This window comes from Aulonocara stuartgranti (assembly GCF_965226115.1).
Source record: "Aulonocara stuartgranti genome assembly, chromosome: 23".
Lineage (NCBI taxonomy): Eukaryota > Metazoa > Chordata > Actinopteri > Cichliformes > Cichlidae > Aulonocara > Aulonocara stuartgranti.
Genome location: NC_138958.1, coordinates 44,393,854 through 44,416,872, shown reverse-complemented (window position 1 = coordinate 44,416,872; position 23,019 = coordinate 44,393,854). Strand labels below are relative to the sequence as shown.

The 23,019-nt window shown below is 41.1% G+C and overlaps 2 protein-coding genes and 1 long non-coding RNA gene across 3 annotated transcripts in view; 1 reads left to right on the top strand and 2 right to left on the bottom strand.

The window, feature by feature from the left end:
• The window catches only part of LOC309701496 (NLR family CARD domain-containing protein 3-like), a 391,901-nt gene that overhangs the window by 135,519 nt on the left and 233,363 nt on the right, over positions 1-23,019 (bottom strand). The gene's annotated exons all lie outside the window — the stretch shown is intronic.
• LOC309701623 lies at positions 7,147-7,909 on the top strand. The gene is made up of 3 exons (XR_014275184.1): positions 7,147-7,237; positions 7,565-7,634; positions 7,847-7,909. It is a non-coding gene; the product is annotated as an uncharacterized lncRNA (long non-coding RNA).
• LOC309700195 (dynein axonemal heavy chain 5-like) lies at positions 14,432-15,814 on the bottom strand (the record flags this gene model as incomplete). Its single annotated transcript, XM_082523643.1, has 3 exons — positions 15,617-15,814; positions 15,393-15,491; positions 14,432-14,689 (listed from the first exon to the last, which is right to left on the bottom strand). Exons 1-3 carry the CDS (start codon positions 15,776-15,778, stop codon positions 14,432-14,434), a joined length of 519 nt encoding a protein of 172 aa, XP_082379769.1. The 5' UTR covers positions 15,779-15,814.

Genomic DNA, 23,019 nt, shown 5'->3' with positions numbered 1-23,019 from the left:
GACCTTGGTGATCTAAGAGCTGTAGGGGGCATATAAGGCTGCAGTAGGTCTGACAGACACCCTGGGACCTGTCTATTCAGTGCTTTATAAGTCGCCAATAAGATTTTAGGCTTTTAACAGTTTTTATTCATTATCAGGAAAAGCATTAAAACATAACAAAGCAGACAAACAAGAGAAAAAAAAAACCCAAAGGAAATACATTGAAGTCATTATCCCATATGGAAAAGATATATAGAAATCTTATAACGTTTTTATCTGTCTTGTATGAAACTTGTATGAAAAGCATACAGGAGTGAAAGCACATATAAGATCCCTTGAAAAATTATATAATGAAACTTGTATGTTTTATATACTTACTAAAAAAATATATGAAAGTAATGAGAAAGTGACCACTTTCATGAGTAAATCATATATGTTTTTACTATTTCTTTTCCATATGGGATATACCTGTGCAAATACACATATCGGGGGTGGGGGGGGGGGGGGGGGGGGGGACTGAAAGAAGAGAGAAACAAACAAAGAAACAAAAAAGAAAGGAAAAGAGAAAATAAATATTTACTCACAGATTTAGAAAAAAAGATAAACTACAAGAGTGAACTGTTGTGCTTTACACTCACTCCATATTTACCTGAGGACATCTTAGAAGCAGCTCCCCCCCCCCCCCCCCTCAACAGTTGGGACAGATCATTTGGCAAATAAAAAAAGCAACGGGGACCAAACATTTTGAAACAGATCCTCATTTGGACGGGCTTTATGTTTGCTCGTTGTTTGCTAAAGAGACTTTTCTGCAGCATTTCTCTCCCGACTTCTTTGTAGCACCTTTCACTGTCACACATTTGATCTTTACAGCAGGGCTGTGCCATATCATATACCATACTATAGAATTTTGACATAGTAGCTATATAATGTTACTCCTACTTTATAGATCTCCATCACCCGATCCTCCGAAAACCTCTTGGAGTTGGCAGCACTCGACTGAGCCATTTTGTGCAGAAGAAGATTAAAATGATGCTTTAAACTCCAGATGTTATCTGAGCTCAGATCCTAAAGCCAGACCTCTGCATCTTCATTCTTGTGGAAAAGCAGAGCAGATGTTGTTTTCAGGAGGATGCTGCTATAATGGCTTTAGTTCCTTGCAGGTAATTATGACGACAGCGGAAGCAGCAGGAACAACAAACAGCCCAAACTAACAGACAAAATATTAATGAAAGTCCAACCCAATCTCCTCCATCCCCATATCCTCCACTATTTGCATCTTCATCTGTGAAACCTGCAGAGCAGAAACAGTGTGTGGACAAAGTTAGCCGGTATGCAGACATGTTTGCTTTTGTTACAGGAGTTTGAAACACATCTGCAGCTCATTCAGAGGCTTTGGGGTCGTACACACTTCATTTTAAATCAGTACAGCCGATCTCACAGCTGCTGGATGTTTCTTTGAATCATAAGAACATTAAGACAAACAAGATGATCATGAAAATCATATTAATGATTGATTTGGCCTACGTTTGATGCTGAACTGCAGTAGCTCCTGACATTGTGCTTTTATTTCGTCTGGGTTAGTTTGCAGCACTGCTGCACAGTTTACATTAAAGTGCACTTTTGCAGAGCAGACGACCCCCTGCACGACTGATGGGGTGAACCAAGGCCCTGCATCAGACAAAGAAGCATTATTTCAACTGTGAGTCATGCAAAGCAGCTCTAGTAGAGTCCTGTAAATGAACAGACTGGATCCCTGTAACGTACCACCTCAGTGACCAGTGGAAACATTCAAATGTTCAGGTAGTCATCCTAACTGACTTGGGGTTTCTGCCAGTGTGTTACAAGTGAAGCAGCTCGCCTGGTCTACACACTGGGACTCGTTTCTTTAAATCACCATTAATACAGTTTCAGCTGCTGACACATTCACTAGTGGGTAGTAATTAAAGCATGCTGCACCACTCATGAGTGCTATCATTCAGCACTCTCATTCATTTGTCTTAAAGCTGGTAATTAAACTCCCTGATGCCTCACTCTGTCTCACTCTTTTCTGTGTGTGAGAGAAAGAAGATGCAGCTGTGTTTCTAACAGCTGCTCTGGAGGAAGCCCTGCAACTCTAGAATCTCACCTGAGTCTGTGCCTGTGAGCTTGATGGAGTGCCTGAACTCCTTGATGACTCTCTCACCACAGATGCTGTGGTTGGCTGTAATCTTACATTCATATCTTCCTGTATCGCTGATGCTGATGTTCCTCACAATCACAGAAACGTCTCGCTCCTTCATGGATGAGCGTCTCAGCTCCACTCGGCATTTGAAGGACTCGTGCTGATAGTTCTCATCTGAGTGATGGCTTTGGAAGAACACAGAGCCGTCTGACTCGAGCTCGGGTCTGCTCCACTCTAATGCTGTGATATCTGCATCTGTGGGTCCCCGACACTGAAGAGTGACGTCTTGTTCAGACCTCACTTTGACATCTGTGTGGTCTAAAGTGAAACTTCACTCAAATGTGTGCTCAGATGAAATGATCAGAAGAGTTTCGTGATGAGAACTTAGAGTCAGATCAATATTGCTGCAGTTTATTACTCAAGACTATAAATTTCTATAATTCCATAACTATGAGTGTAAGATTATTATATTATCTTATGCCACGTTGTACCCCTAATTAAAGATTGTGAAATTATTATGTAGTTTTAGTTTGCATTATTCTCCAGACTTAGAAGAAGGTGATAACTATTTGATTTATCAGACTGATTTGTATTACATCAGACTGCTGATTTATGGTGAATGAATGATATTGTTTTATGATGCATGATACTGCTGAGTTATAAGAAATACTGTTTTCAGAGAATCAAGGCCTTATTTGTCTGATTAGAAAAGAACAGAACATGCTGCACAGGAAGCCGAGGTCATAACTCAGGCTCACTGAGAGAGAAAGAATGTGGATGTTTAGCTTGGAGGGGCTGAAGCTATAAGAATGTGAGAAACGCTCAGACACTTGGAGATCAGGCGGACACCCTCCCGCGCTCATCTCCCCATCCGGATGGTTTATGGTCAAAGTGTTTGTCTGGAATAAAGAGATTGTTGATTGAGCATTTATACACCGAGTGCTGTTCTTCCTTCAGCCCAAAGATCAAAGAACTGGAATATTTAACATGAGAAAATCAAGAGGATTTTTTGCATTTTCTGTATATTTTGCAGTAACAGCAGTAGTAGGATGATCCAAACTCACCCGAGGCCTCACTGTGAGCTTGATGAAGCACTGAACGATCTCTCGTGCTCTTTTTGTTCCTGAACACAATCCGACACTTGTTTGTGCCGTTATCGCTGATGATGACGTTCTTCAGAATCAAAGTGAGGTCTCCATCCTTCAACTCCACTCGGTCTCCAAAGGACTCAGGCTGCTGTCTTTGAAACAAGTTACGATAGAACAGAGGATCCAGGCCACGTCTGCTCCACTGCAGCAGGGTGATGGCTGCAGCTCTGGGACACGGACAGCGAAAGGTGGCCTCTTGTCTGGGCGTCGCTTTGATTTCTGTGTGAGTCATGGACACACACACACCATCAGTGGCTCTGATGCCAATAGACCTGTGTCTGTTTCTGATTGGTCAGAATCGTAAACATGGGAACACTGCCTCTTTCATGTGAACACACTCTTACCTATTGATTGAAAAAGTCTGGGGTAATTTATCAAGTTGAAAAGCACCTTCATGTGACCTCTCATCAGTAGGAGTAACGCAGCTCAGACAGGTAGGTGGGGTGAGAAAATAGAAGGATTTAAAAATAAATACAAGAACTTGGAAATGTTTTCACTGCCCACATGTTTCTATATCAGCACTGCCAGTGAATTTTGTCCCCCCTTTCCTTTAGTCTGTGTGTTGTGGCGTCTCCCCGTGCTTTCTTTTCCTTTTCTCCCTCCTTTTACCACCAATACACCAGCAGATGGCCGCGCCTCCCTGAGCTTGGACCTGCTGGAGGTTTCCTCCTGTTACAAGGGAGTTTTTCCTTCGCACTAAGTGCTTGTTCACAGGGAGCCGTGATTGTTAGCATTTCCTCTGTATTAATGTAAACTATTTCAGTCGAGTACAAAATGCTTTGAGGTCACTGTTCTTGTGATTTGGTGCTAAAAAGATGGAGCAGAACTGAAAGTTTGGGGGACTTTGGTGTGTTAGCCTCGTATGTTGACAAAGGGATAAAATTGCATTTTTTGAAACACACTGTTCTTTACAATCACTGCTCATATTTTTTATAATTTCCTTGTTTGCACATGTTATTAATAATCTGGTATCACAGATGTTTGATGTAGACTAAAGCTCGTCTGCGTCATCATCACCTGACTGCCAGCAGGTGTCAGGCTGACTGTGAACTGCCCGTCTCAAATATACAGTGTGTCATGTTTCGGCTGTGTACAGGCAAGAGAAGGACCCAAACGCAAAACTCACCACGCAGGAATAAAACTCAAAAAGCTGCTTTATTGCAGAATGGCACAAAAATATAACAAAACTAAACTGGGGCATGGATAAACTGACACACAGGGAAACACAGCCATGAGGGAGACTACGACACTGACAAAGAGAAACACAGGGCTTAAATACACTGAGGGATAACGAGGGAATGAGACACAGAAGGAGAGCACAGCTGGGAGTAATCAGGCTGGATGAGACAAGGGAAGCAAAACTAGAAACACTCACATGAGACATGGACCTTCAAAATAAAACAGGAAACACACTGAACTCTAAACATGCAAACTTAACAGCAACTGAGAAGACAGAACATAGGGACCAGAAACATGGTATAAAGAGGTCACAGTAGACACAACATTGAACACAGGGAAGCCATATTACAAAGCCAAAGAACTAAACCTATGATAACCATAACTGAAATCTAGGGAAACAGGAAACAGTACAACAAAGGACTCAAAACATAATCCATAATATAAAAACACGAGATCTCTTCAAAATAAAACAGGAAACACGAGAGGCAGACATGACAACATAAGACAACAGACATGAAACACACGAAGGGCAAGGGAGACTTCACAGGGGTTGAAAACACAAGGGGGAGCTAATAAGCAAACGAACATAGGAAACCTAATAAGCTTAAACATACACTATAAACATCAAAAGAACTAAAACTCAAAACACTGGGTCATAAGACCCAGGATCGTGACACAGTGGCTTGCAAAAGTATTCGGCCCCCATGAACTTTTCCACATTTTGTCACATTACAGCCACAAACATGAATCAATGTTAGTGGAATTCCACGTGAAAGACCAACACAAAGTGGTGCACACGTGAGAAGTGGAACGAAAATCATTCATGATTCCAAACATTTTTTACAAATAAATAACTGCAAAGTGGGGTGTGTGTAATTATTCAGCCCCTGAGTCAATACTTTGTAGAACCAGCTTTTGCTGCAGTTCCAGCTGCCAGTCTTTTAGGGTCTGTCTGTACCAGCTTTGCACATCTACAGACTGAAATCTTTGCACATTCTTCTTTGCAAAACAGCTCCAGCTCAGTCAGATTAGATCAGGGGCGTCAAACTCAATCGCACAGGGGGCCAAAACTCAAGGCACACTTTAGGTCGTGGGCCAAACAAGATAAACATTTATTGAACACACTAAAACAATGTTTTTTTAAACATAAATATGAATAAAAACAGACAGGAATAATATTCCAGATTAAATAAACTTTAAATATTTTGCTCTTCATAAAAATATATCCTGTCAAAATTATGCAAGTTAGAAATATGAACATGCTGCCAAAACCCCCAGAAAAAGCAAAAAAAGCACACACAAGGGCAGTTTCATGTCGGTTACACTTTAACATACGTTTTCAAAAATGTCTTTCCCTGTCGTTGTCCCGTGCATCGATTTAATGTTCAGTATTTCCTCTCCACGGATGAAGATGGCCAGCTGTGCAATGTCCATCATGTCTGTACTTTCATCCACAGCAAGCAATAAAGTTTTTGCTTCTTTCACACAACTGTGTTCTTAAATCAGTGGCCATCTCACAAACCCGATCAGCAATCGTATTTCTGCTCAGGCCCACATTTGCAAAAATCTGCGTTTTGTTTGGACACAAGACGTCGCACAGCTTCATCATGCAGCTCTTCAGAGTGGTATCGGGCTGATTTGGCTCCTCTGCTACAATAAAACTTGCTCTCACAACAGCTTCACTTTGTGATTTTGCTCTGGTGATGTTACACCCTGAAAAGGGGCTGAAAAGGGGATAAGTCAATGACGACGCTCAGACACGATGCTTCTCCTTCAGCAGCTTCATTGCTTCGTGGCCAGAGCTCCCCCTTCCGGCAACGGCAGGCATAACTAATCAATCGTGATCACTAAATCACATGGATTATTCCCCAGGCTCAACAAGTAGATCACAGATTGAATGTTACACAGGTTGTAGTCGCATTAAGGATTATTATCCGGTTGAACATAGTCATGAACTCTTTTAACTATTTTAGCCTGTGTTACATTACATCTCTTTGATGGGACTTCGTTTACCCTTGTTTATACATTTACATATTTGAAATAAATTGAATAATATATTGGGTAACTTTTAACCACAACTTTTTACTCCATTATGAACTTCAACAAATAATCAATCTATCACAGTGACAAACGTCTGCTGAAATGTCAGATTCTTCTTTAGCTCTTCTACTTTCTGTAGTTTCTGCTCTGCATTTAGGTTTTTCAGGTTATCCTGACGTTTTGTCTCGAAGTGCCGTCTTAAATTAAATTCCTTAATTACAGCCACATTAGCTCCACTAATAAGATACATGGGTTTACCAGCATGTCTGTAAACATATATTCAGTCTCCCACTGGCGCTGAAAGGCTCTGCTTTCAGAATCAACTTTTCTCTCCACCATTGTGGGCGGCTAGCTTCAATAACAGAAGTTTGACTTGATTGATGCGGGAATGTTCCCAGTTAGCCTGGGTGCTTCAGCACCCCCCAAAATGAATCAAAGCACCCCCAAAGATTTCTTACTTTTTTGACAATATTTGCTGTTTGTGTGACACACTACTAAAAATATAAAAAGCATACAGACTTGGTTGAGACGTAACACTTTAACAACAAAAGTATAGATAACCTCCCCCCCCTCCTAAAGTGGTTTGTTCCAGCTCTCCCCTGCTCTGGCTTTAGCGCCCTTTCTGCCAGAGGATGGTGGCTGAGACGCAGCAGAGCGGAGGTGTAAGTGCCTGGCTTAAAACAGGACATATTGGCTGCATTTAACCTTCAGTTACTCTTTATATAGTTAGGTAGGAGTCAGGCCATGTTTCTTTTAGCTGAAAAACATTACACCAGGTAACCTGCAGTGTTGAAAGCGTGTTTTCCCACGATGTTTGCTACCCTACAATCCGTCCTGCTCTGTAGTAAAATCAGCGACATTTGACCGTCCTGTTGCTCCCATTGAAATGTATACAGACTATTTAAAATCTAAAACTTATAATTGTCCGTAGCCTGCTGTTGTTACCACTGTCCTGTTTTAAATGGATGCTAACTAGCTAACTGACTGAATGCCCATTAACCTTATAACTCCTGTTGTGTGTGTGTGTGTGTGTGTGTGTGTGTGTGTGTGTGTACAGAGAGACAGCCAGGTTCATAATGGATATAAGGAAGTTTTTTCAAAAAAAGGAGCCACATTCAGGAAAAAGTGTAAGATCAAATGATCCGTGAATCAAGAATAATGTTGGATCAGTGTTTCAATGTTTATATCTTTTATTAGATGTTCGTGTGGTTTGGTTATTTGCCTTTTGGTTGAAAGTAGACTGAGAGAGGACTTTTTGTTAGTGATCTTAATAGTATTTTTTCATATTAATTTAATTTTTCATCTGATTGAATACAATCTATTTGTGTATGATTGTCAGTCGAAAGAGGGAGAGAGGAAAGAGGGGAACGTGAGGAGAAAGTACAAGGTCAGGAAGAACCAGGTAAGAAAACAGACAGGGAGCAGTGACAGGCACAACAGAAACTGTTAAACTGACAAAGAGAAAAAACCTGATTTTACTCACAATATCTGGAAGTTGTGTTCTCCCTATATTAAAGCTGCTAAACAGAATCTGCAAAACAAACTGGGTTGAAACATTTTGACCCTCTTTAACAACATTCCAACATAACATTATCATTGATTGGGGAGATTAAAATTAATGATATATTTTTATGTGGTTCAGCCACAACTCTACTAAAACCTCAGCCAGTAATAGGTCGGCCAACATTTGGACCGTCCAGTTGTCTGTACGACTGCCGCAGTACGTGCATCACATTTGCACACTATCAGAGCCAAACAGCCCTGGTGGAGTGAGGAGCTGTAAAGAGAAGCAGATGCTCTGTTTATATTCTACAAATGTTTTAAGCTTGTTTCAAAGATTCTGTACTGCACCTTTAAATGTTTTCCAGAAGCACACATACACTTATCAGTGTTTTTCACACTTTTTACAGTGTGGACCACCTGATAAAAATGTCAAGCTCTCCCAAGCACCACTATGAAAGCATGAAACTCATAAATCTAAAAACACAAAATTAGTATCTGCAGTAAAGATTTTTTCATGCATTGTATACATTCTACCACAGGCAAAGTTGCCTCCATTTTTATATTCGTTTTTTAAATATTTTGTAATAATTTATTTGTAATAATTTATTTATTTATTAATGTAATTATATTTTTTATGTATCTGTATTATATTATACAAACACATTAAAAGTGAATCTCTGTCCAAAATATGCACTCAGTTTACTTCTTACTCACTATGAGCATCATTCATTATTCTCCTCCAGTAATTAAGGTTAGGATATGTACTTTTTTTTATTCCAATCCATTCTTCTTTGGCAGCATTTAAATAACCTTGATCAGAATTGATGGTTTTGTTACAGACTTTTCAAAAAAGTGTTTTGCTTTTTTTTCACAAATGTGGGATTAAATTGTTAAAAAGTACAAAACAGTGATGTCATGTTTTGTGACGAGGACCCAGGCACAGAGAGACTTGATGAATTTAAGAATCTTTTGATTTAATAAAGAAATTTGCAGACTTGCACAGAGATGGTAAAATTATGATGACTGATAAAGGAGGCGAAGACAACAGACGATGAGGACAGGGAGGATGCAGGGACAGAGACGGGGAAGAAGTCTCATTGTGACGAGTAAAGTGTATCTTGGCTGGCTGGGCAGCTCTCTGGGTGCTCAGCCCCCCAAAGCTCTGATCCTAGAATCGCTCCTGCAAAAATTTTACATTTTCTGTAAATTCTGTGAATCTCGGGCAGCTCGACTTGCGTGAAGTGTTTCCAGCTGGGCGTCGTGTACCTGGAGTCGAGTGTTTTAATTGAAACGATACATTTTTAGACATAAGTTGTAACGGCCGCCGTTTTCTTTGTGAGTATTTATTACATGGCGTGCTGCAGGGACAAGCCTGTTCTAACGTTTGAGTCTAAGCTTTAGTTTTTGCTTCTCATCCGTAAACACTCTGCATCTTTCACGTGATGCAGTTTATTTTGAAAAGTCTCAACAGGCTTTATGGCTTTATTGTGAAAGGTTTATGTGGAAAATAAACAAGCGGACAGTCGATGGTTTTACCATCGTTGTTGCTAACGACAACGCATAAAAACAGGCGCTTGTCCGTCCGTAGTGTGGTTATATTAAATATAAGAGAAAGAGAGAACTTTAAGAAATGAATATAGCCTCTACAGTGACCATCAAAACATGAAAAAATATTGCTGTAAACAGTTTATTTTGCGACACCACGAAACAAACGATAGCGTAAAATGAAACGATAGATGTTTTTGTATCGTCATCCGACACATATCGTTATATCGAACAGCCCTAATCAATACAGTTTTCAAAAAATGCTTCTCTGTGCAGAATCGTTTTAAAAACATAAACAGCTGTGGGATGCTGCTTGTCCGTGATTTGGACATCATATTTTCTTGTTTGGCTTGGAAGGAAGTTGGTTTGGAAACATATTTGGCGACGCTTCATCTTCTGCTTTGCAACTGTGTGGGATTTAAAAACCCGTCCATGATGCTGGCAGTGTCCAAGCATGTTGTTGTTTTTTAAGTTCATATCTCCCCTGCAACGGCTCTGAAAACATGTGTTCTAACAGCAGCAGTACTGAGCTCAGTCTCAGAGAGATGCAGATGCAGTTTGCATGTAACTACACGCAGCCTTCCTCTTTCTCTCGCACCTCTCTCCCTCCTTCTTGTGGAGCAGGTCTCTCTCTCTCTGGTACACAACTGCACGCACACACGCGCACACACACAACAGAAGAAAGGAGAACTGGAAAGCCGAAGACTTGTTGACTAGATTCCCAAGCAGTGACGCGGTGGATATTCATCATCATTTGCCCTCCTGTCCACCTTTGATAGTTTACACTCATTCTCTTGTGCCCTTATTTCCCTTTACACCACATAAAGGGGGGGGGGGGGATTAATTTGATGCTACAAGTGCCTAAAGCAGGTGCCCGAGAGGATCACATATGGAGAATGATGTATGGCCACATCTGCGCATCTGGTTTAGTAGCAGCCTTGGATGAATAGACTGTTGTGTTGCTTTAAGAGGCCCCATGGGCAGATTAGCTCTTGTAGTCCAAGACAAAGCTCAGATTATAGAGGCAGTGCCATTTCACATCCTCTGAACACCCACAGTCCCGCACAACTCCTACAGATTAAGCTGTGATGAAGCTCCACTGTGATGATGATGATGCTCCCGTGCGCACATTTTATTACTAACAGTCATGGAGGTCATGCTGAGCAGGGAGGGGATGATACGGATCAATAGCACTGTAGTGTAACATGGGTAAAAAAAAGCCATCAGGGGAGATCAGGTAGAGAACATGAAGGTCCAGTCACACTGAATGGATTCATTTTTACCAACAAGTGCTTTAAAGAGAGCTCCTGCTTGGCACAAACACCTGTGTGCCTTCAGAGACTCAACTTCCATCAAATATTTGTTTTTTAATTAAGGCACAAGTGCACAGGCAGCAGTCTGTGTTCAGAAAAACCCAAAACATTTGATTCAAATTTAGAACAAAAACACCACAGTGGGAGGGAAACAGAGAAACTGGCTTCTTTTTTCCACTATAACTGTGTTTACAGGCCGTTCCAGTCTTTATCTGTCTCACACACTCGACCAAATAACAAACACAAAATAAAAAAAAGAACATCTCACATAAATAAATACAGAAATAATCCAAAAGTAGCTATATTAGTAGTGAAACAAACAAGAAAAGCATTTAAAAACCAAACGTGTAAAATCAGTCAGTGCATGATTACATTGCTCCGCCCATCAAAAAGTGACCTGTGTGAATATCACCATCTCATTTATAGGACTGATGAACGTTGGTTGGAACATTTGTAGTCCAATCATACTTCACAGACATCTTTAATCCTTCACTGAGTCAGGCTGTTGTTCTCACAAGCCTCAAACTCTCCACCATCTGTGCTGAAGTAGTCGTGTCCCTCCTGCATGAAGGACGACTGTCCGGTCCCACTCACCTCCATCATTATGAAGAGCTTTGAACAGTTAGTCATGCATCAAATCAAAACTTCCCTCCAACCTGGATCCATGTCAGTCACATACCGCTCAAACCGCTCGACCGATGATGCGATTTCAACTGCCCTCTTATTCAGCCCTCACACATCTGGACACTCATACGTTAGAATGATGTTCACAGACTTCAGCGTTCAACACCATCTTTCCCCAGCAACTCATTCACAAACTGGATCTGCTGGGCATCAGCACCTCGCTGTGTCACTGGCTGCTGGATGTCCTGAGAGGAAGACAGCAGACAGGTCGGCAGCAACACCTCCAGCACAAGAACACTGAACACAGGCTCCCCAAGGATGTGTGTCGAGCCCCTTCTCTTCACTCTGCCTCTCATTTCTTATCATTTTCAGTCTTTTAAAAGGTGAAGTGTTCAGAAGAACAACAGCACCTGATCTCTGCTGAGGTGTTAAAGAGCTCTTATTTTAGGATGTGATGATGAGACAGCATACAAACTTACAATTACATGATAATAATACATTTGTAATACACAACATTTGGCTTGTAATTGGTGACATCTGTAACACCACATTTGTGATTGAGACCTTTTGAGGTCAACATGGTGACTGAGGACAACGGGTCCTGCAGAGTCAGTAGTTTCTATTCAGCTGTTTTGTTTTCATGTCTTCTCCTCCATCATCAGTTATCAGGAGAGCCGACAGTCAAAGTGCAAGAATTCAAAGAAACACAGAGATTCTCCTTACAGAGCAGACACAGCACAGATGTTTCCTTCATCGTCCTTCTCACTCGTTTCAGCTTCTTTTCATTTCTGTCACTGACACCAAGTAAAGCCGCCCTCTTCCTCTGAGCACCAGCTTTTCTATTATTACAAAGAAGAAGAAACCATTAAAACACCAAAGCACAAACACACTGTGGAGCCTTTTTTGTTTTCTTAACACACTTTTACAGACACTGAAAGCACAAAGCTGCTCCACAAACACAGGATTAAGAACAGAAGAAGATTTCTGTCAGGAAGCATATCTGGAAGAATATTCAGGCCCAATCTGACACACAGACCATAATAATAAAAGTGGAGAATGATCAGAATCATTTCAGAATTTTCAAATAAATCAAGATTCAGTTTTGGCAGCAGAGCACAGGGATGCACATGAGACTGAAAATCAAGTCTTCTGTATCTTTGTAAGTCCTGTCACTGTCTGGCAGTCGGTGACCTTCACCTCTGATGAAAAACTGAAATGAGATCTTTTCTCAGCTGATTTTAAAAAAGAAATGTGAGTAATGATCCAATCAATCATTGTTATTGTTGGCCAATACTGTGAAGACCGAACTAGGATTCACGTAAACGCTGAGATTCAAAGTATAATTCAATGATTATTGTCATAAATGACAGATATAGTATTTTTCTATTTTGTCTCGTATGTTATTCTGTTTATCTGATTCTATTGTTTCCCCTTGAAATCTCCTCCAGTTTGCGCTGATCCAGGACGTCACAGGTCTTGGACTCAGTCGTGGAGACGATGGTCTGGTAGCGAACACAGATCTTCTCCACGCCCTCCACCTGAAACACACCTGAGCTCAGTTTGAATCCGTCTCATTTCTGGAAAATAGACTTTTGACACGATTAATAAATAATAAAAGGAGGAAATACATTTATACAAGATCATTACAAATGTCCATTCATCACTGTAGCTTTGCATCGACTTTAATTCCACCATTTTTATATTATAAATGTCTTATTATGATTATTATTGTGCATTGATGAATATCTGATGGAGTCACTTGTTTCTAGTCTGACAATCATCCACCTTCATGCTCTGCAGAGCAGCCAGGCTCTCCAGCGTGGACGCCGTGTCGGCCATCTTCTCCAGACGGCGGCAGAAAGAGTCAAACTTCCCGAAGATGTAGTTCTCACTGAAAACACGCACACACGTGTGTAAAGGTTAGCGTGACGCTGCTGACACGCTCTGACTCAGAGTCAGTTACTGATCACCTGAAGTCAAACTGTCTGTTCTCAGGTTTCCTCTCAGTTTGTCTCTGACGCTGTGGAAGCTTCGCTGATACGCCGCATTCAGATTACAGCAGTCAGAGACTCACTGCAGCACACACACACACACACACACACACACACACACACACACACACACACACACACACACACACACACAGTGTTGATGTTGTACTTGCACATAAACTCTACATTGGACTCTGATGTGTCGCGCCATACCTGCCACCTACTGGTCAGCCAGTGTAAGTGCACAAAACATTTCTTCAAACCAAGATGGAAAAATACATGTTTAAAAAAATGAAGTTCAAAAATCTTTTTTCATCCCTAAAGATGAATAAAAATACTAAAGAATAAATCCTGATTGATGTCGTCATAATTCATGCATGAAAGGGTTAAAAACGATTCTACAAACAAACACATGAATATTTTGGAACATTTCAACTTTAAAGAGCAGAAAGAGAAAGAACAGAAAGTTATATTGTGTAAAAGTGGTTTTGTCCTGAAGTCTCAGAGTGGAGACTAAACTGTTGCAGGTCTGAGGAGCTTCTGTCCACAGACGTCAGATCATGTTTGATAAACTGAGTTTAAAGTGAAACCTGTAAATGCTGACGCTGCAGGAGATCCAGCTGAGAGGACGCGTCTACCTGTTGAAGGTCACCGTGCGGCTCTTCCAGCGCTCCAGCTCGGCCGACGGCCCGACGTCGTCGGCCTCTTTCCTCATCTGCTCGCTCTCCGTCAGCACCTGCTTGATTTGATTGGTCCACAGGGTCGACACCTCCTCCGGACGCTCCACCAGCTCACTGTTATTGGCTGAGAGCGAAACACACGAGTTCCTCTAAACACACGTGAACACGGACTCATTATTTCAAAGAAGCCATCGTCTCAGGTCAGATGCTTCCTTCAGCTTCCACAGATAAACTGGTTTGATTTACCTGAGAGTTGATTTTTAAAGCTTTAAATGATGTTTCCTGTATTTCCAACAGTCTTATTGTTTGTGTGAGATGTGAACAGCTTGAGCTTCATACCTGCTGCTCTGTAGTCTGCAGGGCTGCTCAGCTGGCTGATGGCGTCAGGAAGCTCCACGTGCTGCAGCTGCAACTTTCTCTCCATGTTCAGTCGGGCTGAGCTCAGATTACTGACAAACTGATCCACCGAGGACAGGAAGGACCGGACGTGTGGACACGAGGCGCCGTCCTGCACAGAGCCCCACGACTGGGCACAGGGTCAAAGGTCAGCAATAACAACAAAGGTTAATGTGTTTTCCTGTTTCACTTTTTACCTCATTCACAGCCAAAAGCATCAGGAGGAGCACTGCACACAAATAAGACTTTTCATGGATCATTATGTAACAGCTGCTCTACAGTCAAAGCCCACAAAGAGAAACCAGCAGGTACAGATGAGCCCAAGGTGTGGCCTCCAGTAACACTGTGAGGAACCTTGGAGTCATGTTTGACCAGCACATGTCCTTCAACGCACATATTAAACAAACATGTAAGACTGCGTTCTTCCATTTGTGCAACTAAAGTTAGAAATATCCTGTCTCAGAGTGACGCTGAAAAACTAGTTCATGCATTTATTACTTCCAGGCTGGACGACTGTAATTCATTATTATCAGGATGTCCAAAAAACTCCCTGAAAAGCCTTCAGTTGATCCAAAATGCTGCAGCAAGAGTCCTGACAGGGACTAGAAAGAGAGAGCAGATTTCTCCTACACTGGCTTTTCTTCACAGGATTGACCCCTCATGGCTGCCCCTCCCTGCCCCTTTCTTTGCTTTCAGTCTCTTCCTGTTTAAAGAGAGTTCTTCCTTCCCACCATCAACAAAGTCTTCATATATGGCGTCATGTGATCACTGGAAGCTTAAAACATCTCCCTTTTTGTGCTCAGTGAAAGCCTGAATGGATGGAGGTGTTTTACCTGCTGCGACCTGAGAGCAGGTAACATGATGTGAGTCAGCAGAGTTTCCAGACTGTTCAGGACGCCGCCGCCGCAGTCCAACACGCCAAAGTTCACTTCCTGGAAACATCAGGTTGCACGAGAAGATCAGAATGATTGGCTGCATCCACGTCACAGTCAACCAATGAGGTCTGTGCGGTTTGTTAAATGTGCAGGTGAGGAGGTGACCCAGACCAGTTACTGACCTGCTGCACGTTAGCGGTGGTTATGGCCTTCTCAGTGGTTCTCAGGAAGAACAGACATTTCCCCAGTAAAGGCTGGAAATACAGAACGTGATGGAGTTCAGATTCCTTTAACGTGACGCAGACAGAGCACTTCCTCTGCACTCTGTCACCAAAGTTCACCATGCAAAGGAAAACCTTTCATGGGCTTTAAAGACGGGGTGGTTGGAGAGCTCTGCAGGCTGCTCGTTACCAGTAATGGGAGTAACGGCACTACTTTTTCAGTAAAGAGTAATCTACTTACTATTCCTATCGTTACAACGCCGTTACAATTACTAACAAGAAAATGTGGGGCGGTCCGTTACTATTTTTCAACAAACAGACGGTTGAAGCTGTGTTCAACTTACAGCAGCTTATATCAGCTGCAGGAAGTAGCTGTAAGTAATCTGGGCGCTGCAGCTTTAAGCAGCTGTGCGCTCCCGCAGACAGACCATCACTTTTTGGCACAACAGCTGGAGCTCAGGGGGCAAAACAATCGCATGAGTGCTGCTGTTTGCCTGAGGAAGAATAAAGGAGTCGTGGTAAGACAATCACATGACCACTTACAGACAAAGCAACAAGGTGACATATACCAGTTTATAAACTGTGTTGATAGGCCAGTAAAACCAGAGTCATGATAAACAATATATACGCGTGTTTGTTCCTCAATAGTTTCATGTTTAGTGTCTAAGGACAGGAGCGAGCACTCTCTGCTTATGAGCTGCTGTCAGACCTGCAGGTATCAGGCTGTGATCTTCTCCTTTATACTGGACACTAATTATTATTTTGGAGTCGCACAAATAATTCGTGTGGCGTCTTATTGAATGCAGAACAGCTGATTGTTCTGGAAATAGTTTAATGGTTATTTAAAAAAGGGTAAAAGGTAAATGGCTGCAAATAACTTTGTTGTTTGCAAAACTTGTGTGTATAATTTTCAAATTTATATTTACATTTAAAGTTATAAAAATGATTCGTTAAACATGTTCGTGGTTGTTACAGTAAAAAATATAACTTTTTTGTTTTCTGTCTGATTTTAGATCAATTGTGTTAATACAGTTTGTCAAAATGAAAACATAACTGCAGATTCAGACACGTGAGGTTGTGCTGAAAAGAATGATACCAAACACGGCAAAGTAAATAATTTTTAAAGGTAAATGTAGAGGAAACATAAAAAGCTGTCACGGCTGGGGCAGCAGTCGTGTGGTGGAGTGAATGAGGACCAAGATGCAGACGGCGGTGGAGATTTATTTACAGTGAAAATAACAAAGGTGAGGGAAGAAGCGAACATCAACCTAAACTGGGACAAACTAACAGACAAAGCAGAAAACATGAGGGCAGCAGGGAAACACAGAGATGACACGAAGAAGGCAGAGAGACGTGGAGACACACCGATGGACACGGAGACACACAGAGTAATGCAGACGACGCCACAAGCAACACAGGCAGACACACACTATAAATACACACGAGGTAATGAGGGGATGACACACAGGAGGGGAGCACAGCTGAACCACAAGACGAGACACAAACCTTCAAAGTAAAACAGGAAACACACAGACTGTTTTACAACACAAGGACACGAACAGAGCACAGAGGACAGACACAGGCAGGGCTGATAAAACACGGAAGCACTAAACATAAGAATCAAACCCTAAGAACTAAAACAAAATCAGAATAAACACCAAACACAAGATGAAACCAAAAGGAAACACAAAACGCTGCGACCCAGGACCCTGACAAAAGGAGTCACAATGGCCGATTATACCCTGGAGCCCAGAGGGTATTTTTAAAGTTACACAATAGTTACTTTTCCTAGTAATTAATTACATCTAGAACCTTGTCACTCAGTTACTAACTAAGTTACTTTTTGAAGAAGTAATTAGTAACTATAATTAATGACTTAATTAATTTTGAATGACTATTTGAAAGTAACTTGCCCAACACTGGATATGAGCGAGTTTCCCAGCTGATGCAAACTGGAAAGCTTCTCCTGTTTGAAGTGGATCTATTCAGCTTTTATTTCCTGATCATTTTAAGCATCAACAAAGTTTCTAAAAACAAGCAACAGTTTGTCATCATTCATAAACTCTGACGTCACAGGAGTGTTTTTATTCCTGTCCCATGTTTGAACGTTTCTGCATATCAGAGCTGCCAACACGGCACCGACTCAGGCTGGAACTGACTTTAAATACTTCATCATTCATGATCCTGTTAAAACCACATCCAGGGGAAATGTTATTAGCATGTAGCCTTTAGCTCGTGTTCTGATTGCTGCTCCTCCATGTTTGTAGTCCTTTTTTCCGTGAATAAGTGTTTGTGGAGCTTTGAGCTCCTCAGACTTTGGCCTCTCGACCTCCTGATGTTCAGCCTGCAGCTGTCAGTCATCCAGTGTTTGCTCAAAGACTTTAATCACCTCGTTAACCAAACAAAGCAGCACAGTTTGATCCATGGAAACACAAACACGCTCAGGCTCCTCATCTCTGAGCAGGACGATGATGAATCGTAGGCTCGGTATTGTTTGGAGCTTAAAGAGAAACCAGATACATCAGAACACAAAAACCCCGAGAGGTGGATCAATGTGACGTCACACACCTGAGCTCTGAGTCCTCGAGTCTGATCCAGGCTCGTGCTTTAAGACACGTTTCTGTGTAACCCTCAGCTCAGGTGTGTTCAGGACATTTGCTTGGAAGAAGCCGTCTGTGGATAAATCCTGCTCTCCACCTCAGCTGTCAGGTTTATCCAGAGAACGGCCGTCCTGACTTCCAGCAGCCCCACAGTCCTCGTTTCTAATAAACTGGCATCACTGAAATGAACTGTCTGCCTCGCTGTTCAATAATCTGCTCTTTGCCAATTTCCCAGCAGAACCTTCCACTCATATCAGCATTTTTCTGTGATTCTCACATTAACTAAACACAAAAAGCTGAAGCCAACCTCAGAGTTCCCCGTAGTGAGGAAGAGTTTCCTCTGAGCCACAGCTGAGTTTGATGCGTCCACAAAGGAAGACTGACGGGAGGACAGACTCTGGGAGAAAGGCAGATATTAAAAGATATGAATACAAAGTACGGTGCAACAAACAGGACAGCAGATTATGAAGAGCGGTTAGACCTTCATGTGTCAGTCATTGAAATGTGATCAAACTGGGACAGTGGCGCGGCGGCCCCTCTGTGGGTCTTCCTTGGTCTCTTGTGTTCTGGGGGCCTCTGGATGTCTGGAGTTTTGATCTCCTCCATACCTGCTTCATGCCCTGGAGGACGGGGCTGTGGCTCCCCACACTCCCTAGCAGATCGTTACATGGAGAAACCTTTGGAATGCAAGCATGCTGATCCACACAGGTATGCACACAGGTGTACACACGGGTGTTCACAGACGCAGACTACAGCTTTCTTGGCTGCTGCCTCAAAGCACATTGTGCGCTGTCTATCTTGCGTGCTGCACAATATCGTTTATTATTTAGTATCTACTGATATCTACTGCTAGCTAGTTTATTGTGATGGTGCTGTTTTTTTTATTATGTTGTTCTTTGTTGTTTGCTTTCTCTTCTGTTTTTTTTCTCCATACAGGTGACCCAGGTGTTTTTTGTTTTTTTTTGTTGGTGTTTTTTTTTTTTGTTTTTTTTTTCTTTCCCCTTTCTCACCGTCTCTTCTCCCCTTTGGTTTTCTTTCTCTCCCTCTCTTTCTTTCATTCTTTCCCCCTGTCCTATCCCCCAGTCATGTCTGTCCCATTTGTAGCAACTGAAAATAAAATAAATTCATAATTATAATAAAGGTCAATCAAATGGACCAATATGGCAAGGCCATGATGATCCACTTGGTAAAATAAATCCGCTTGGCATCTTTCTTGGCCTTAAGACAACAATTCTGATGGCTAAAGATCCAAACGGGACACAAAAAAAAAAAAAAAAGTGAAATGTTACAATTAACCCCATAGTCTGGGTTAGTTGTAACACATCCTGGGGTAAAATGTAACACAATGAAATTAGGGTACTAACAAAACGTTAACATGTAATCTTTGTTTATTCAACACATGAATGCACTTAGAGCCATTTATGTAGCTGTGTGTGTGTGACAGAAATCTAACTTTTGAACATATTCCAACCCCCCAAAAAAGACAAATTATGGAATTTTCTGCAACTGAATATTTCATTAATTTTGGTTGGTCTTCCTTGAGTTTGGCCTCATTGGCTCAGTGGGCATTATAACCTACAACTCTTGCACCAATTTTGAACATAACAATGAAGCTGAAAAAATGTAGTTGTTCACCAGCATCGCAATTCCATTACTTTTTATCATGGCTTACCTTGGTGTGGTTTGCAAAGTGCTTCAGAAAGATGAGGAAATCTGTTTCTTGCACCCATCCTGATTTATTTCCACTACCAGTACTTCCTACTGGTCCATCTCTGATGCAGAGGTCTGCATAATGTATGTGTGGGAACACAAACAGTGAAGTAATTGTGTTGCCAATGGCATTAACCACATATAGAAATGTGACCAGTGAACCTCTCTCTGCTGATGTCGTTGCCCCAACTTGTTTAATATAAGTTAAAGTAATAGTGTGGTAAGTTGTAACATCTGCATTATTGTTACAACTAACCCAGACTGTTGCTGTTACAACTGACCCAGACTCCTATAGCCATGAACTAGCTAACATTACAGCCAACGGCTAAAACATTAGCACTAAAGACCTACACAGAATATATCCCCATAGACATACAAATAACATAATTTAAGTTTGATGAGTTTAACTGCAAAGCAGATAATGCTATTAAACATTGAAATAAAGTAGAAAAACTTACTTTTTGGCATACAAATTACTTTTTTTCGTGTTAAATTGTCTGTGTTTGACAAAATGTGCTGATTTTTCACATGTGATAGCAGAACTGAGTTGGGCATGCACAGGATGAGTCACATCATTTGAAACTTAGCCCTGATTGGAGAAATTGGAAGTGTTACAACTGACCCACGTTACAACTATCCCCGGTCTCCCCTACAATATCCTTCTCTTAACTTTTACTCAACTTTTAGCATTTTTGTGCATATGGTATGGTGTTTGTTTGAAATGCTTTGTAAAGCCTCTGGCGCAAATTTATTCAAATAGCACTGGGTGAACCTTGGAGTGGTTATATGTTAATTGCTGACTGGCAAGCTATTCTATACTTTTCTCTTGGCAAAACCGAGTAACCCACATTCCTGCAGGACTCTGTCTCTCTTTGTTGGCCCTGTGGCAGACTGGCAACCTGTTCAGGGTGTGTCCCCTGCATCTCGTCCTGTGAAACTGGGACAGGCTCCAGCTCCACCACAACCCTGAATTGAATAAAGCAGTAGAAAGTGACTGAACAGATGGATCTGAGTCTGATCTGAACTGTAGTTTCATTTTGAAAGAAACCTGCCTGCTGATGAAAACCATCCCACGTTTGCTTCCAAGAACTGCATCAAAGAGTTTTTCTGTTTTATTGAGTTCTTTGAACTGAACGTCAGATATGTCTGAGCTTGTTTTTATCCTCCTGCCTCCTGAATTTCCCAACCTCCCCACCACTTCTGATGTTATGTCTCTGATCTGATTCCAGTAAGATCCAAATTTGTCTTCAGCTTGCTGACTCCGGCAAACATGCAATAATTATGTCAGTTTAAGCAAGTTACTTGTCTTCCTTGGAACCCTTAAAATCCCCCGAGAGGTCACTTACGTTAAAAATAAATCTGACAAAATTTAAGCCGAGCTTTAAATCTTAACTGGAAATGTAGAAGATAATATAATAAAGGTATTACAAATTGTTACTTACAGATTTACATTTCAACATTTCAACTTCTAAACGTGTATTTTACTATGATCCTTCCTTCTTAGTTTAAATAATTTCAAAGCGCTATGACAGTAATCCCTGCCTTGACTCTTACACTGTCAGTTTTTTTAAATTTTAAAATACACAAGATAGTAAAATAATCAAGGACAGTCATATAAAAAAATTAAATAACTGCAAAAAACAAAACAAAACATATAAGTAGGTTAGGATCTCAAAAACCCATGTATCAAATATGACACCCTTGTCAATAGGGAAACCTGGTCATTTCTATTATGAAATATTCACTAATAACTTGGGGGGAATTATCTCTGACACAACATTAAATGACATCCTCCGGATTTCCAAATGTTGTGGTTTTAAACCTTTGAACTTTTCCATTCAGCTGTCTGCTGTTGCTGGTGAATGAAATCATCTCCAGCTTCACATTTTACAGTGAATCCAAAGCTGAATGTGTGACCCTTCAGTCACTGAGTTTATGGTGCTCTACATGTCTGATCGTCTCTCTGAGTCACTGCCAACATTCCTCTGAGTGATGCTTTTTCAGAGGAGCAAAGTTCTTGAAACTTCACAAATAGTTTACCAGGAAGGATAGAAATCTTCATTGTGTTTACAGAAAGTCGTTTGAGCACATGACAGTTACAGCATGTCTAAAAATAGTTCATTGACGAGAGCCATGATGGTGGCAAAACATACACATAGGACTCTCAGTTGTAAAATTAATAATTTATTTGGCTTAATTTATAAATCAAATCAATACAATGGCAAATTTATAATGACAGGTAAAGAATACATTTGTAATAGAGGTTTATACTGCTACTACTACTAATAATAAGAATTTGTTCTGAAATTGCAATGAACCCAAATGATGTCTGATACAAATACACATTTACTGGTTTTATTGGATAGTCATATTTTGGATTCAAATCCAAATTCTACTATCATCAGAAGTTTGGAGAAAATATTATGATAGTTCAAAACATAAATAAACAGAAACAAATAAATGAAATAATACAGTGATTCACAAATAGACACTTGTTCAAAAGATTTTATTTTATTCCTGTTTTCATTTGTGCTTTTCTTTGTTCGCTAAAGGTGCGCTGGAGGTCCAGAAAAAGAGAAGGAAAAGTTGCAGCCGTCTTTATTTCAAAATGTCCTTCCATTACAGAGGGAAGCTCCTCTCTTTCCTTGCAAGATTAGAGACTGCAGTGTGGAACCACCCATTGCAATGAATACCTTAAATAGTATAAACATATTTTACATAACAATGAACTGAATAATGTTATCATAGCCATAGCAAGATCAGCGAGTCACATTTCAGCATTTTTCTCCTTACAATAGGTGCTGCCATACGACAGAAACACTGTAGTGCTCCCCACTGCTCTGAGAAAATGTTGACGTCATTGTTGGCATTTTCACCACTGCTTTTTTGGAGTTGCCAATGACCATATTTAGATAAAAAGCTTGACGGCTAAGCTAGCTGCTAATACTAGCAAACTTGATTGGCAAGACACATATCTGCTAATTAGTACTAAGAAACAAACTAAGTGCGCACAGTTTGTTCCTCCTGTGCAGAGAGGGTTAGTCTCCGAGCACT